The sequence below is a fragment of the Entelurus aequoreus genome, linkage group LG14, assembly GCF_033978785.1.
Source record: "Entelurus aequoreus isolate RoL-2023_Sb linkage group LG14, RoL_Eaeq_v1.1, whole genome shotgun sequence".
Taxonomy (NCBI): domain Eukaryota; kingdom Metazoa; phylum Chordata; class Actinopteri; order Syngnathiformes; family Syngnathidae; genus Entelurus; species Entelurus aequoreus.
The window spans coordinates 27,304,930-27,322,393 of NC_084744.1; the positions used below are offsets into that span (position 1 = coordinate 27,304,930).

General features: G+C 40.1%; 3 protein-coding genes across 3 annotated transcripts in view; all 3 read left to right on the top strand.

The window, feature by feature from the left end:
* LOC133664592 (oocyte zinc finger protein XlCOF6-like) overlaps positions 1-17,464 on the top strand; it is a 225,970-nt gene that overhangs the window by 108,768 nt on the left and 99,738 nt on the right. The window lies entirely within an intron of this gene.
* On the top strand, positions 813-13,456 carry LOC133665327 (zinc finger protein 432-like). Its single transcript, XM_062070600.1, has 2 exons — positions 813-1,271; positions 11,677-13,456. The coding sequence occupies exons 1-2, from the start codon at positions 1,145-1,147 to the stop codon at positions 12,753-12,755; spliced, it is 1,206 nt and encodes a 401-aa protein (XP_061926584.1). The 5' UTR covers positions 813-1,144; the 3' UTR covers positions 12,756-13,456.
* LOC133665227 (zinc finger protein 135-like) overlaps positions 14,411-17,464 on the top strand; it is a 37,771-nt gene continuing 34,717 nt past the window's right edge. Inside the window, exons 1-2 of the mRNA XM_062070477.1 lie at positions 14,411-14,854; positions 16,953-17,219. Coding sequence (XP_061926461.1) covers positions 14,731-14,854; positions 16,953-17,219 — 391 coding nt within the window. The 5' untranslated portion in view covers positions 14,411-14,730. The remainder of the gene's footprint in view (positions 14,855-16,952; positions 17,220-17,464) is intronic.

Sequence of the window (17,464 nt, forward strand, 5' to 3'; positions counted from 1 at the left end):
ATATATATAGTATGTATAAATATAAGAAATACTTTAATTTCAGTAAATTCTAGCTATAAATATACTCCTCCCCCTTAACCCCGCCCCCACCCACCCCCTCAATATCCCGAATTCGGAGGTTTCAAGGTTCACAAATATGAATTAAAGGTTTGTTTGATATACTTTGAATTTATTTTTGAAAAACAAGACAGTCTTTTATATCACATTGTTATTCAAATAAATATTACAGAAAAGAAAAGCATGGTAACAGTGACAGCAGGCAATGTCTTATATAGAGATGCCGCATCGACCGCTACTGTCTATTGGCACTGAGGAGCCGGAGGGCCGCCATCTTACACCGGTCAACATCTCCATCTCGTGACAGGATCACTTTCTCAATACTTGACTGATTTTCACGCGATTTTAATGCAAACGTCATTCATGTAGCTATGATACAGTGCAAAAGAATTGTCGTATGCTGACGGTGCCTATCTAGAACCCTTATTATATATATGTGTAATGTTTACTGCTTAAACCTTTATTGTGAAAGTCTGTATCCTTACTGCTGTAACAGGATGTATTGTGCTTCAGGAACCGGAAGTAGAGAAAACCGGTGTTCGACCAAGAGGTAAAATAAATAAAGAGCTCCCGGGTTAAACTGAGAAATAAGAGTTTTCTACGTCCAGTTATTATCCAGATGAGTCTATAATACTTCTATAGCCAATCACAACAATATGCTCTGTAAATCGCAAGCAATAGCTGTGATTTATTTTCGTCCACTCGGCTGTGACGTCATTCCCAGCTTCCGGGTTAAACGGAAGACAGCAGAAGAGAGCAGTACTTCCTTGTAACGTCAAGTGTGCTAACTGTCGTGAAAGCACATCGACGGAGAAAGACGTGAGGAAGACGCTAATAAGTCAGTCTTATTATTTCTTATCCAGTTTGCAATATTTACGTCGTATACATCATTGATTCTTTATTTAAGGATAAAGTCGTCTCGATGCGCTAGAAGCACCGTGCCGCTTCTCCTGCTATCTTTGCTTGTTAGTTAGCTTAGCTTGCTAGTTAGCTTAGCTTGTTAGCTGCTAACAGAAGACACAGAAGTTATCAACACATCGCTAAGTAGGGAACTAATGTGAGTGTAAAGTGTTGTGATTGTGTGAAAATGTGCGAAAGAACGATAGCAAAGTACGAGGAGGAACTTTGTCCAACAAAAGAGGAGAAGGAGCGACAACATCAACTACTGGATGTTTATTATAAGAAACATCATCAAGTTGTGTTACACAGACCAGGTTTGTTTACTTCTTACTCTCACATCTTTACTAACTTTATATTTGATTACTAACACTATTCTTCAATATATTGTGTATAAGAATTTGGGTTTCTTGTGAGGATGATGCATTCCGTCTGTTACTTGCAACGTGGTCTTGCCACCACGTGGTTGTCGGTTTTGATTGATTTAAACTTTTATTAGTAGATTGCACAGTACAGTACATATTCCGTACAATTGACCACTAAATGGTAACACCCGAATACGTTTTTCCACTTTTTTAAATCGGGGTCCACGTTAATCAATTAATGGTTTAAATATATACTATCAGCATAATACAGTCATCACACAAGATAATCATCAGAGTATATACATTGGTTTATTTACATTATTTATTTGGGGGCGGGGAGGTTAGGTTTGGTTGATATCAGCACTTCAGTCATCAACATTTGCATCATCAGAGAAATGGACATTGAAACAGTGTAGGTCTGAATTGGTAGGATATGTACAGCGAGCAGTGAACATAGTGCGTTCAGAAAGCATAAGAACAAGTATACACATTTGATTATTTACATTTGATTATTTACAATCCGGGGAGGTGGGATGTGGAGGGGGGAGGGTGTTAGTCAAGGGTGCGGTGTTCTGTCGAATTTAACTACCCGTAAAGATGAGTTACATATCCCAGTCCATTTGTACAAAAAATTGTTAAACTTCAATTCTAGTCTCATCACTTTATACAAGATAGTTAGTAGGACAAAATAACCTCATTCATGTTCTTGTTACATGTTTGTTCTATGTTCTAATGTTAAGGGGAACTGCACTTTTTAAAGTGTTGTAATCATTTACTATCTCTATATAAGACAAGCACACATGTTTTACCTACAAGAAACTAGGTGAGTAATATAAAAATAAAATATTCCGTCTAAGACTGGGCCCCTGGGGAGGGGGTCCAAAGTGAGGCCAAGGGGGAAAAAACCTTCATAGACATAGCACACATAAACATGTGTGTAAGGGGAAACATCAAAGAACACAAAGGACATTAAAAGAGCAAAGCTGATGCAACCAGCTGCCACCCCAGCAGTGCCATTTCTACATACAGCTACAAAAGTAAAACAACAAAAACCAAAAATAATTAATCAATAATATATATTGCGCACACGATTGCAATTGATTTAATTAAAGTCTGAATGTCATTAAAACAGTTGGCGCCATCTTTTCAATCAATCAATATTTTTTTATATAGCCCTAAATCACAAGTGTCTCAAAGGGCTGCACAAGCCACAACGACATCCGCGGTACAGAGCCCAGATAAGGGCAAGGAAAAACTCAACCCAGTGGGACGTCGAATGACTATGAGAAACCTTGGAGAGGACCGCATATGTGGGTGAACCCCCCCCCACCCCCTCTAGGGGACACCGAATGCAATGGACATCGAGTGGGTCTGACATAATATTGTAAAAGTCCAGCCATATTGGATCTAACATAATAGTGAGAGTCTAGTCCATAGTGGATCTAACATAATAGTGAGAGTCCAGTCCATAGTGGGGCCAGCAGGAGACCATCCCGAGCAGAGACGGGTCAGCAGCGCAGAGATGTCCCCAACCGATGCACAGGCGAGCGGTCCACCCCGGGTCCCGACTCTGGACAGCCAGCACTTCATCCATGGCCACCGGACCTGTGTCCCCCCACCCCCTCCACAAGGGAGAGGGGGGCAGAGGAGAAAAGAAAAAAAACGGCAGATCAACTGATCTGAAAAGGGGGTCTATTTAAAGGCTAGAGTATACAAATTAGTTTTAAGATGGGACTTCTACTGAGGTAGCATCTCTAACTGTTACCGGGAGGGCATTCCATAGTACTGGAGCCCCAATAGAAAACGCTCTATAGCCCGCAGACTTTTTTTGCCGGAGTTCTTTGAACGCAGATTTCTTGCCGGGACATATGGTACAATACAATCGGCAAGATAGGCTGGACCGTGTAGTATTTTATACGTAAGTAGTAAAACCTTAAAGTCACATCTTAAGTGCACAGGAAGCCAGTGCAGGTGAGCCAGTATAGGCGTAATATGATCGAACTTTCTTGTTCTTGTCAAAAGTCTAGCAGCCGCATTTTGTACCAACTGTAATCTTTTAATGCTAGACATAGGGAGACCCGAAAATAATACATTACAGTAATCGAGACGAGACGTAACGAACGCATGAATAATGATCTCAGCGTTGCTAGTGGACAAAATTGAATTAATTTTAGCAATATTACGGAGATGAAAGAAGGCCGTTTTAGTAACACTCTTAATGTATGACTCAAACGAGAGAGTTGGGTGGAAGATAATACCCAGATTCTTTACCGAGTCGCCTTGTGTAATTGTTTGGTTGTCAAATGTTAAGGTGGTGTTATTAAATAGATGTCGGTGTCTAGCAGGACCGATAATCAGCATTTCCGTTTTCTTGGCGTTTAGTTGCAAAAAGTTAGCGGACATCCATTGTTTGATTTCATTAAGACACGCTTCCAGCTGACTACAATCCGGCGTGTTGGTCAGCTTTAGGGGCATGTAGAGTTGGGTGTCATCAGCATAACAGTGAAAGATAACACCGTATTTGCGTATGATGTCGCCTAGCGGCAGCATGTACATATTATAGAGTGCAGGGCCAAGAACCGAACCCTTGGGGACTCCACACCTTAACATAGTCCGAGGTCACATTGTTATGGGAAACGCACTGCATCCTGTCAGTAAGATAAGAGCTAAACCAAGACAAGGCTAAGTCTGACATACCAATACGTGTTTTGATACGCTCTAATAAAATATTATGAACGACGGTATCGAAAGCAGCGCTAAGATCAACAAGCAGCAACATAGATGACGCATCAGAATCCATCGTTAGCAATAGATCATTAGTCATTTTTGCGAGGGCTGTCTCCGTAGAGTGATTTGCCCTGAAACCGGATTGAAAAGGTTCACGGAGATTGTTGGACACTAAGTGTTCATTTAGCTGCTGTGCTACAATCTTTGTCAGATCTGCCGTACGAGTCCAGGAGAGTCCTTACATTCCATGTTGCCAGTTTCAAGTTGCATGATTTTCTATTTTTATTTCGACCGCAGGTGCGGTATCCTATGCAGGCGAGATTGAATGGGCAATTTTTAGGCCACCTTTTCTAGGCCTGTCCTCAATTTAGGTGAGCTGACCCACAAGGCAATGGGGCTATTTACCCGTAGTTGGGGCAGGGTTCACAGGCGCCAGGGCGTGTTTCACACAATGGTGGGTCTATACGCCACATCTCCGGGGCCCACTGCTGCTCCGAGATCCCCTTCAGTTTAGTTCGGTGTCTGCAAAGACACTTATCCGTGTGTGGCCACGAGGAGGCACGGAAGGAGTCTTGGTGGTGGAGAGGCTTTGTACCAGCAGGAGGAGACTTACGAAATCAGCTCCTCTTTTCACCCCCCGAGGGGGGCTAGCTGGCGGCGGTAGCTGTAAGCAGAGAGTAGCAAGCAGAACGCAACATGCACTATCTACAGACATCTCTCTAGTTCTACAGCACTAGACGCGTCACACACACCCTGTGCAGTCACACACACCCTTGTGCAGTCACACACACTTTGGCGGAGCCGCAATCGAGTTTCTTAACATGGCAACATATTCTCACTACTTTTCTTTTGTCGAGCACAAAGAAAATAACATTTTAGTTAAATGTAAGTTGTGTCTTAAATCAAAGATCCCGTCTACTGCCCAAAACAGCAATTCAAATCTGCTGAAACAGCTACAAAAGCAACATTCTTCGACGAAGCTAGTAAAGAGAGACACCGACTCCAATGCCACTTCACCTCCACCACCACCTCCACCGAAGTATTTTAATGGAGGCACTGCTAGCCAGGACAACATTGATAGAGCCATTGCAGCGTATGTGCTAGAAGACATGCAAGCCATTTCTACAGTGGAGTCACCCGCTTTCAGGCAGCTAATTAGCATGATAGCGGCGTCAAACAGCAAATGACACGGAAAACATTTTCACGTGCCTGAACAGTGAGGACATAAACATGGAAAGCGAGCTAAAGAAAACACTCCAAACTCTGCCTCTGCTCATCATTCATCACTGAAGGTACACACTCTGTCAATTCTCTTATATACTGTTGCTCTTTCATTCTAGACTTTGAGAGTGTTTAATTATCACATCACTCTAAATGTATAGACTATAAAGTTCACAAACATAAAGAGGGATCCTAGTGGGCCTGGCCAATCTTTCCTTATCTCTAAGCTAAAACTGGGGAAATGCGTAGAGTGTTCTGGGCTTCAGTACAGTGTTGATCTTCTGAAGACATGATTTTATTTCACAATTCTTTGAGAGAAAAAAATGCCTGGTTAGGCTTTGTGTATGTCATGTGTGCCTTCCTTGGGTGAAGCCAGGTTTACAGCTATGTTGTTATGCCGTTTGTTACTTATCTATGTTATGTTGCAGCTATTTAAAATACTTTTGTCAATTTGTTCTGGCCCAAAATAAATTGGCCCTTTGAAACATATCTTTGTCTTTGTGTGTTGTAGTAGAGCACATTGCTTAGCAGAGTTCAGTGATGCAAATGTATGTCAAGTTGCAATAACAGTACTGAAATGAAGGCTAAAAGGGCATTAATGGAGCCTTAAAAAAAAGTAACTAAATAGTTACTTTTCACAGTAACATGTTACTTTTTGGTGTAAGTAACTGAGTTAGTAACTGAGTTACTTTTGAAACAAAGTAAGTAGTAACTGTAACTAGTTACTGGTTTTCAGTAACTAACCCAACACTGATGAGGACATACTCTGACAAGTTGGTACCGTTTCACAGCCAATTTAGACCCGGCAATGGCGAACGACACGAAAAAACGCTTAGCTTCACCCCCCTTTACCGTGCGACGATTATGAGTCATTCTTCATCTAAACGGGAATGTAACAAGATTCCATCAGTCTGCGTCAGTGAAAGCAGAGCTTTTACAGTAAGTAAGTGATGTTTAATTATGTTTAATGGCTCTCAGGAAGTCTGCAGTGTGTAATATTCAGTGATGTTAAAAAAAAAAGCGAATGGTATAATGCGTTTTTTAAATTAATGCGCTAATAAGCAAAAATACCTAAATATTACATATTTTTTTAAATGTGCCTGTTACTAAATGACATATATACCTACTGCATGTACATAAAAACTTAATGGAGGTGTTTGGATGCTTTTTAAGTTCTTTGTAGGCAAAATAGAGCGACTCTAATAGCCTCTTTTGTAAGCAGACTTTTGATCGCATTTATTTACTGTTTAGAATGCATACTAAAAAAAATCTGTGTTCTGGATAGGCAAAATAAATAATACTGTGGTTTCCTTTTAAGTGAAGTGAAGTATATTTATTTAGCGCTTTTTTTTAGTGACTCAGAGCGTTTTACATAGTGAAACCCATAATCTAAGTTACATTTAAACCAGTGTGGGTGGCACTGGGAGCAGGTGGCTAAAGTACCTTGCCCAAGGACACAACAGCAGTGACTAGGATCGAACCTGGAACCGTCGAGTTGCTGACACGGCCGCCCTACCGACCAAGCCACGCTGGCTTTAGAATGTATTAAATTCCATCAAAATCTAGTAAAAATCGTAAATGCATCCTAGAAATGTCTCAATAATTCCATTTACAGTATTATTTATTTAGGAACTTTCTAATGTAACATGTTTCTATCTACACTTCTGTTAAAATGTGATAATCACATGTTTTGTTGTTTGATACTTTAGTTTTGGGTGATACTACAAATGTAGGTATCGATCCAGTACCAAGTAGTTACAGGGGCAGCATCGGTCATATCAATGCGGATACTGATTGTAGAGGTTGCCCTCAAGTGGGTTCTTCGGCCCACCACACACTGCCAGGAGAGCCCGGAATTCACTGTTTTATTTTCATAAATATCAATAGGCTTCTGCTTTCCAGCACAATGTATTTTCCTCCTGCGTCCGCTCATCAGCACCTCCAACTCCAACCCCATGTCTCGTACCGGCTGCTGCTAATAAAGGCGACAGGTGATTAGATAACAAGGCCGACCTGGGCCATCCACTCACCTGTCGCTGTCTTCGAGGCCGGTCCTTGCACACCCCGTTTCCGCGGCAGGCCCGCAGGCCATGCCCCCCTCCGCACTGATATTAACATTTTTCAAGATAATTGAATAATACAATTTTTGTTCGCAATCATAATCAGACAAAAACACAGGATCGTGGTGTTAGAATATCAATTGAATATTTAAATATGGCTGTGAATTAAATCATTTGTTTTATGCCCATAATGTCTTCCTTATTTCCTGAGTTTGTAAACAATAACAAACTCAACAATATATATATAATACAAAAACCTTATACTCAAAAACCTTATACTGATATTATACTTGGTGTTGTTACTGTCGATTTTTGTATCAATCGGTCCACATTTGTTTAATTTTAAGAGCTTTAGCATGGTTACTGTGGGTCATAAAAAAGCATTAAAGGTCATTGAATGGACTTTGCCTAAATTATTACCTTAAATTGTATTAAAAGGCATTAAATACGATCTCCTGAAGTAGGGCTGGGCGACATATCGAATATACTCGATATATCGAATATACTCGATATATCGCGGGTTTGTCTCTGTGCGATATAGAAAAGACTATATCGTGATATTTGAGTATACGTTCTCACGCAGTTGCTTTTACACTACAGGCTCTTCTCACTATTTCTTGTCTCTCCTTCTCACAGAGACATAAAACAAGCGCACCTTCTTACATACGTCACATGCGTGCAACGTCATACGCCCTCGCGGAGCAGAGAGGTCGCAGCATGGGTAACATTAGCTGTGGTGCTAGCGGTGCAGTGCCATTGGTATTACGAGAGAAAGAAGGTGCGAATCTGGTAACAAATGAAGGAATAATTAATTAGCAAGAAAAACAGCACGGGGTCCATGGAGCAATTAAAGTTCCTTTCACTGGTACTAAGGGGTCAAGCCCAACTCCTGAAAAACCAACCCCACACCATAATTCCTCCCCCACCAAATTTCACACTCGGCACAATGCAGTCCGAAATGTAGCGTTCTCCTGGCAACTTCCAAGCCCAGACTGGTCCATCAGATTGCCAGATGGAAAAGCGGGACTCATCAGTCCAGAGAAGGCGTCTCCACTGCTCTAGAGTCCAGTGGCGACGTGCTTTACACCACTGCATCCCACGCTTTGCATTGGACTTGGTGATGTATGGCTTAGATGCAGCTGCTCGGCCATGGAAACCCATTCCATGAAGCTCTCTGTGTACGGCACGTGGACTAATTGGAAGGTCACATGAAGTTTGGCACTCTGTAGCAACTGACTGTGCAGAAAGTCTTCGCACTATGCGCTTCAGCATCCGCTGACCCCTCTCTGTCAGTTTACGTGGCCTACGACTTGGTGGCTGAGTTGCTGTTGTTCCCAACTCTTCACTTTTCTTATATTAAAGTTGACTTTGCAATATTTAGGAGCAAAGAAATTTCACGACTGGATTTGTTGCACAGGTGGCATCCTATGACAGTTCCACGCTGGAAATCCCTGAGAGCGGCCCATTCTTTCACAAATGTTTGTAGAAACAGTCTCCATGCTTGATTTTATACACCGGGCCAAGTGATTAGGACACCTGATTCTCATCATTTGGATGGGTGGCCAAATACTTTTGGCAATATAGCGTACTTCCTTGTGGTCTACATAACATGTGATGGTGGTTATTTGGTCAAAATGTTGCATAGACTATGTTTTACATATCATCTTTAAGCCGCTTTCTGACAGTCGCTTCAGGATGTGCCGTTTTGTGGGCGGTCTTATTTACTTGGCTCACCTTCGACGGCGACATCGTTTCAGGATCCCCGAGGAGGAAGTTGCTAATGTTGCTCTGCAGAGGGAAGTCTGGGGGTCTCTGCTGGAGTTGTTGTCCCCGCGACCCGATTCCGGATAAGCGGTTGAAGATGGATGGATGGATGGATGGATGGATGGATGGATGGATGGATGGATGGATGGATGGACCTTCGACAGCGTCTTCTCCCCGTCATCTTTGTTGTAGCGATGTAGCGTGCAAGGACGGGAGTGGAAGAAGTGTCAAAAGATGAAGCTAAATGTTTTAATGACATTCAGACTTTACTTCAATCAACAATGAGCAGCATCCCCTCATCCGTGGCTCACTAGTGCAACAACAACGCCGGAAATGTGTTCCGTGAAAAACTGTCCGACCGGAATTCTAATAACCAAAGTTCTTTGGGTGAATAATGTAAACTCACTACACGGGTAGTTTTTAGCGCTTTCATGGCGAGTTTACTGACAGATATAAGTAAGAACTTCACACTACTTTATATTAGAAATGGCAACAGTGGAGGATGAATGTCCCATAACAAGAAGATAGAGGAAAAGAAGAAGCTTATCGACTACGGAATCAGCACGGACTACAGTGCAAATTTTCAGGACTTATGCAGATCTCAAATACACATCAGCAGGTACCAGAAGGGAAGAAAAGTTGGTTTTGCATAATATTGTGAAACAAAACACCAGATAATATGTCTGCTAATGGGTGCCATTTTGCGGTCTTTATACACAGACCATAGTATTACTTGTATATCTGACTAGGGTAGTCGTAATGAGCCGACAATCCATCAAGTGGTGCGGCTTCAAAGTCTTACGAAAACATTTTGACAGATTTTTGAGTGCCGTGTGCAATGTTCTTTATTTTCAATGGAACATTTAAAGTTTTGGTGTTGTTAAATGGCGTCATAATGCAGTCTACACGTATCTCTTACGTGTGACTACCATCTACTGGACACACTTATCAATACACCATGTACCAAATAAAATTGCTTCGAGGTCGGTAAGCACAACCAGAATTATTCCGTACATTCGGCGAACTGTCGATTTTTGAGAAAATGAAATTATTTTAAGTGTGCCTTATAGTCCGAAAAATATGGTAAATGAAAATAAACCTAATAACTTAATTCTTGCCGCCATCAATATATTGTCTGTGTGTTTCCTTCTTGGTCTGTGGATTTTAAACTGGACTAAGAGGTCTCTGTGCATTGCTCTCCGCACCTGAGCATGTTTAATTGACAGTAGACTTACATGAACAAAGTGAGCCTCTTTTTTGTCACTCATTCACAATCTTTGTTTCGGCTACTTGCAATTCTCCTCCACACGTTTTCCTGTGTGCAGTAGTGTTGGCGACACTCACTTTAATGTTGGAGATGGAACTAGTGATTTTAATACAACGCTCAAGTACAGGCCCCCTATAGCTGCCCGGCATATGCCTGTTATATGATTCTTTTTATTTTTTCCGCCTTTTAGCATCAGCAGGTGTTCGTCCATTTGTGTCAAGGAGGTGAAATTAGGCCTGAAAATCTTTGACAAGTTGACTTCATGTCCGTTAGGACTTTTCAAAGTATAGAATACCATCCGCCTTAAACAAAATATTTTACTTCGAAAGTAAACCGGATCATTTATTTTGTGTTTATGCATGACTTCCTGTCCCACACGAGCAGATTTTAGCTTAGTTTAACCGCCTTGTTGTGTCGACCACTAAATATAGAAGCAAAGCTGTGGAAACTGACACATTGACTTGAAATCCAAAAACGGAACTAGTCTGTTCCACATCCAGTGGAAATCCCCAGTTACACTTACAAACGTTGCTTGGTGAGATAAACAAAGAAACCATACTTCATGTTCAAGGCACGAAGCAAAAGGAAATACACTTTCAACTCACAGCACTCGCAGTGAGCAAACTCGACCACTAGATGGCGTCATAGCAGAGACAACAATACTGAATACAGATTTACACTGTAAACAACCTAATCTTTTCTCCAAGTTTATTAAGATTAAGATGAGTTTATTTCAAAGTTGACAATGCAATTTCATTAAAAACATAACTACACATGGTTAAAAAAGCCAGAATTAGCCAGAAGGCTTGTTTTCATCTGTAGTCCCCTGGCCATTATGTAAAAAAGTCAGTAAAATTACAATTTCAAAGAAAAGGAAAAGAAAAAAAAGCACACAATACATATACGATATAATAGAAAACTAAATACAACATCACAACATAACATTTATCATCAAAACAGGCTCATCTTTTAGTGCTGGCAGCCATATTTTCAATTTGTTAGTGAAGGCCTTGTAAGTTGTGACCATCAGTAACTGACATTAAAATCACAGGGAGCGCTGGAGCCTATCCCAGCTGCACTCAGGTGGAAGGGAATTTATCGCAATATAGATTTTAGGCCATATTGCCCATCCCTTGTAAAAAGTGGTCTTTTTTTACTGTAATGTTGTAAAGAGCAGTGTGTTTGTCCCCTACTGAGAATTCAGGCCAATTCATATAATAAATTGTAATTTTAAGTACATGTAAACTTACTGAATGCCTCATGTGACTGAGCAAATCTGGACATTTCTCAAGCATGTTTGTCATTTTGTGTCCTGCAGACGTCTGTGAAGAGCAACTTCTGCCTGAAAAACAGGAGTGTAGCTTCAGGATGGTGAAGGAGGATCCATCAAAGAGGAAGACCAGGCGCCACGGACCTTCAGGCGTATCCTTTTCCTCTTTGACACAGATCCTTCCCTGTAAAAAGGAAGAGGAAGACTCACTGACGCCCCACATTAAAGAGGAAGAGGAGGAACACAGTGTCAGTCAGGAGGGAGAGCATCTTGAAGGACTGGTGGAGTTCCCAGTGACTGGTGTCCCTGTGAAGAGTGAAGATGATGAGGTCAAAGGTGAAAGTGAGGAGAAGAGAGAGGCGGAGCCTCCAAGCAGCAGCTCAACACAACACATGACAACAGAAGCTGATGGAGACCACTGTGGAGGATCACAAGCAGACAAGCTCTTAGCTCCACTATCAGATAGTGAGGACACAACGTCACACTCTCCTGAAACTGATGATGAAGACTCTAAAGATGATAAGACATGTCACACTGACAACACTCACTTGAAATGTTCTCACTGTGACAAAACCTTTAAACTACCTTGTTATCTGAAAAGACACATGAGAATACACACTGGAGAAAAACCTTTTATATGTTCAATATGTGGTAAAGGTTTTACACAAAGTCACAGTTTGAAAAAACACACATTATTACACACTGGAGAAAAATCTTTTATATGTTCAATCTGTGGTAAAGGTTTTGTAGAAAGTTGTAATTTGAAAGTACACATGAGAACACACACTGGTGAAAAACCTTTTATCTGTTCAATCTGTGGTAAAGGTTTTGCACAAAGTTCATGTTTGGAAAAACACAGAACAATACACACTGGAGAAAAATCTTTTATCTGTTTAATCTGTAGTAAGGGTTTTGTTCTAAGTAACAAATTGAAAGTGCACATGAGAACACACACTGGTGAAAAACCTTTTTCCTGTTCAATCTGTGGTAAAGGTTTTACAGAAAGTCAATATTTGAAAGTACACATGAGAACGCACACTGGTGAAAAACCCTTTTCGTGTTCAATCTGTGGTAAAGGTTTTACACAAAGTCAGAATTTGAAAAGACACAAGAACACACATATTTGAAAAATCACATTCCTGTTCAATCTGCAACAGAAGCTTTTGTGACCGATCAAACCTTGTAGCACACATGAGCACAAACCCAGGAGAGAAAGTGTTGAGTTGCAGTGTGTGTGGTGAAAGATTCTCTAATAAGTACCAGTAACATGCATTAGAACACATTAGATGTTTTATATTAGTGCTTTTTTCAGTCAAGTACATGTATTAATATGCAACATTGTGTACTTTTATTAAAAATTAAACAATTTGACTGAAAAGGTGAGAGTAAACAGTACAAGACATATTTTACATACAATATACATTTTATGTGTATATATATATTCATAATACAATTTTAGACTTATTCATAACAGTGTTTTTTATAGGTGTTTGAAATATTGAAGTGTGACATTTTTATTTATGTTTGTTAATAATCCCATAGTTTAGCACCTTTATATGATATACATATGTACTGGTTCACATCTGAAACATCTTCTGGACCACTTCAGGAAGCATATTATTATTTACTCTTTATACCTCATATGAACAGTTGTCTTTTGTACAATTTTAAAATGTGTGACTTTATGAATTATTTGTTGGGTCTCTATAGTCCATTTTAGTAAGTATCTTTATTACTCTCCTATGTAATATGATGATTGTGTTGTGATTGTAATTATCTTTATTTTCAGGTCTTACTTAATGAAATCTTCAAATAATAAAATCCTTTTATCAGTCAATAAGTGCATCAGCGACCAAATGCCTTTTTCAAACCATTGCTGTACAAAGATGGATTTGTTTCTCATTTTAATATAACACAAATTCCATAGTGGAGTATTGTGTGTGATGAAGTTGCGTTTGTAAATTAGTTTCCAATACAACAACACTTGCTGGTAGAGATGAGTACCGTTTACATTTCAATTGATACGGTACAAATTCCGATACTTTGGAATCGACGCCAGTCCTAAACTCTTTGGTACTTTTGTGTGTGTTAATAATATTCATTGTTTGTGATAAACTAATCTAAATTTAAGACATACACCTGGGGATATGTTGATTGGCAACACTAAATGGTCCCTAGTGTGTGAATGTTGTCTTGTCTATCTGTGATTATTTGCAAAAAAAAAATGTTTATCAGTTTGAACATCAAATATATTGTCTTTGTAGCATATTCAACTGAATATGGGTTGAAAATGATTTGCAAATCATTGTATTCCGTTTATATTTACATCTAACACAATTTCCCAACTCATATGGAAACAGGGTTTGTACATTCTTCCCTTAAATTACAATGTTTACACACACACACACAATATGGACTTTATGTTATTCAAGTATGACATTTTTAAATGTAATTAATTTGTTAGCGGCTACGATTTCCGTACTATTGAAGATATTTGCTCCTTCTCAACTCTGTGGTAATATTATTTTCACAAAATACAACCAATAGTACGTTAATGTTAAATCTTACTTGTGAAAAGTACTCTCCCGAGTCCTATTTTCAACAGTCCGCTCATTTGAGCAGGAAAAGGCTGTTTGTTTTCTACCTGTCAACTGTCAGTTTAGGCTCCTCATCACCACTTCAAGATGGCGGCCCAATTGCTTGCGTCACAGCAGCCAATGTAGCGTCTCCTCATAACATGTCTATGGGGGCGAGAGCTGGTTGTACTTGTTTCTCTCGCGAGATCTGACAAGACTGCGCGGGAACCAAACACGGCGAGGATAAAGCAAGATGGCGTCTGACGGTGACGACGTTCAGTGTTCTTAATCTGTGCGTCCATGTACACATATATGTCCTTTATTACACTCTATTAAATAGAGTAAACATCGTTAATAACTGTTTGCATCCGTTTATATTAGTCTGAGTGCACTTTATCGCGTCTTGTGCTAGCTTAGCTTGCTAGTTAGCTTAGCTTGTTAGCTGCTAACAAAGAGACGCGGACGTTATCAACACATCGCTAAGTAGAGATCAAATGTGAGTGTAAAGTGTTGTGATTGTGTGAAAATGTGCGAAAAAGCGATAGCAAAGTATGAGGAGGAACTTTGTCCAACAAAAGAGGAGAAGGAGCCACAACATCAACTACTGGACGCTGTTTTCAAGAAACATCAAGTTGTGTTACACAGAACAGGTTTGTTTACTTCTTACTCTCACATCTTTACTAACTTTATATTTCATTATTAACACTTTTCTTAAATAGATAGTCTATAGCAGTGGTTCTTAACCTTGTTGGAGGTACTGAACCCCACCAGTTTCATATGCGCATTCACCGAAACCTTCTTTAGTGAAAAAAAAATATATATATATATATACACCGTATTTTTCGGACTGGCCGAGAATGCATAATAAAAAATAAAAAAAAACCCTATATAAGTAGCACTGGAGTATGTCACATTTTTTTGGGAAATGTATTTAAGTTAAAGTACCAATAATTGTCACACACACACTACGTGTGGTGAAATTTGTCCTCTGCATTCGACCCATTCCCTTGTTCACCCCCTGGGAGGTGAGGGGAGCAGTGGGCAGCAGCGGTGCCACGCCCGGGAATCATTTTTGGTGATTTAACCCCCAATTCCAACCCTTGATTCTGAGTGTCAAGCAGGGAGGTAATGGGTCCCATTTTATAGACATTTGAAAGGCAATTTAAAATAAATAAAGAATAGTGAACAACAGGCTGAATAAGTGTACGTTATATGAGGCATAAATAACCAACTGAGAACGTGCCTGGTATGTTAACGTAACATATTATGGTAAGAGTCATTCAAATAACTATAACATATAGAACATGCTATACGTTTACCAAACAATCTGTCACTCCTAATCGCTAAATCCCATGAAATCTTATACGTCTAGTCTCTTACGTGAATGAGCTAAATAATATTGATATTTTACGGTAATGTGTTAATAATTTCACACATAAGTCGCTCCTGAGTATAAGTCGCACCCCCGGCCAAACTATGGAAAAAACTGCGACTTATAGTCCGAAAAATACGGTATATTTTTTTCAAATTTAAGATAAAGTTGTATGTTTTTTTACTGGTGCACAAAATTAACCGTGCATGAACATCACCTTGTTCAAAGAACAAATCCAACACATTGCATGAACTCACGACAAATTACACACCTGCAAATCAGATGGAAAATTAGAGGGAACATTGTTTGGGGGTATCCATAATACGCCGATAGGGATAAGTTTTTATTTGCACGATGCGTTGGGTGTGTATTGACCTCCGCCGAACCCCTCGGGTTCGATCGAACCCAGGTTAAGAACCACTGGTCTATAGGAAGATGAATTGTCATGTGAGGACGATGCACTGATTGTTTTACATTATTCATAAAAACGAGACAGTTTCAGACACACAATATTTATGAGAGGTTGATGTTCCTCTCAGTTTGTAACAATGTGTATCAACATGTTTACACAAAACTCACACAGTCACCGGGGGAATATTCCAGAGAGCAGGTTAAGTGCAAACTCCTGAGTATGTAAAGCTCGAGAGTTTTACCTCCAAAAATATGAAAGGTAAGACAAAATCAGAGTCAGTTACCATGGTAACTGACGCTGTAAACCTAGCCTGCTAGCTAGCAGGTTTGATAAGTTATTTATGTGTGTAAAAGCTATACTGACCTGTTATTTCCTTCATATTGGTGCAGCCATTAACCGACTACAACACCTACTACATCGACCTACTCACTGGCCTAGTGGTTAAAGTGTCCGCCCTGAGATCGGTAGGTTGTGAGTTCAAACCCCGACCCAGTCATACCAAAGACTATAAAAATGGGATTCATTACCTCCCTGCTAGGCACTCAGCATCAAGGGTTGGAATTGGGGGTTAAATCACCATAAAAATCGTTCCGGGGGTGATCAAGGGTGATGGGTCAAATGCAGAGAATAATCTTGCCACACCTAGTGTGTGTGTGTCAATCATTGGTACTTTAACTTTTTAATGTGGCAGTGATTGTCGAAAAAACAAAGCCTGATCTAAAGATGACATCTTGATCTCATACCATCTCAAACCAATTGGCCGTTTATTATTAAGTGAAATGTCTTAAAGTCGCTTAAATTTGTCTTTAACCAAGCAACACTATGTTTTATCCAGTTACTCGATTAATTGGAAACATTTCCAGTAGAACACTTGATTAATACAATTAGCCACAGCCCATTATTTCATGTACGATTTAATATTTAGCATGTAGGAGTCAAAATGTGTTTTGTTTGTGTCCTGTAGACATCCAGCAGCTGATTGAACCCCCAGAAGAATGTCTCCCTCATCTGCAGGGGGACAGTTTCACTTCAGAGTATCCACAGCCCTCACATTTTAAAGGGGAAGAGGATGATTCACAGCCCCCCTATTTTAAAGACGAAGAGGAGGGAGAGTGTGTTGTAGGGCAGGAGGAGGCTGATCTCACCAAGTTTCCACTGACTGTTGTCTCTGTGAAGACTGGAGAGCATGAAGACAAACCACCTGAGTCCTCACAGCTTCATCACAGTCCAAGTAAGCACAACATCCACATATCATCTAATACAATGTTGGGGACACATGTTCATCCGGGGGCCACATTTATGACTAAAGATTGAGATGTATTGGCTTTTTAAAGGCCTACTGAAATGATTTTTTTTTATTTAAACGGGGATAGCAGATCCATTCTATGTGTCATACTTGATCATTTCGCGATATTGCCATATTTTTGCTGAAAGGATTTAGTATAGAACAACGATGATAAAGTTCGCAACTTTTGG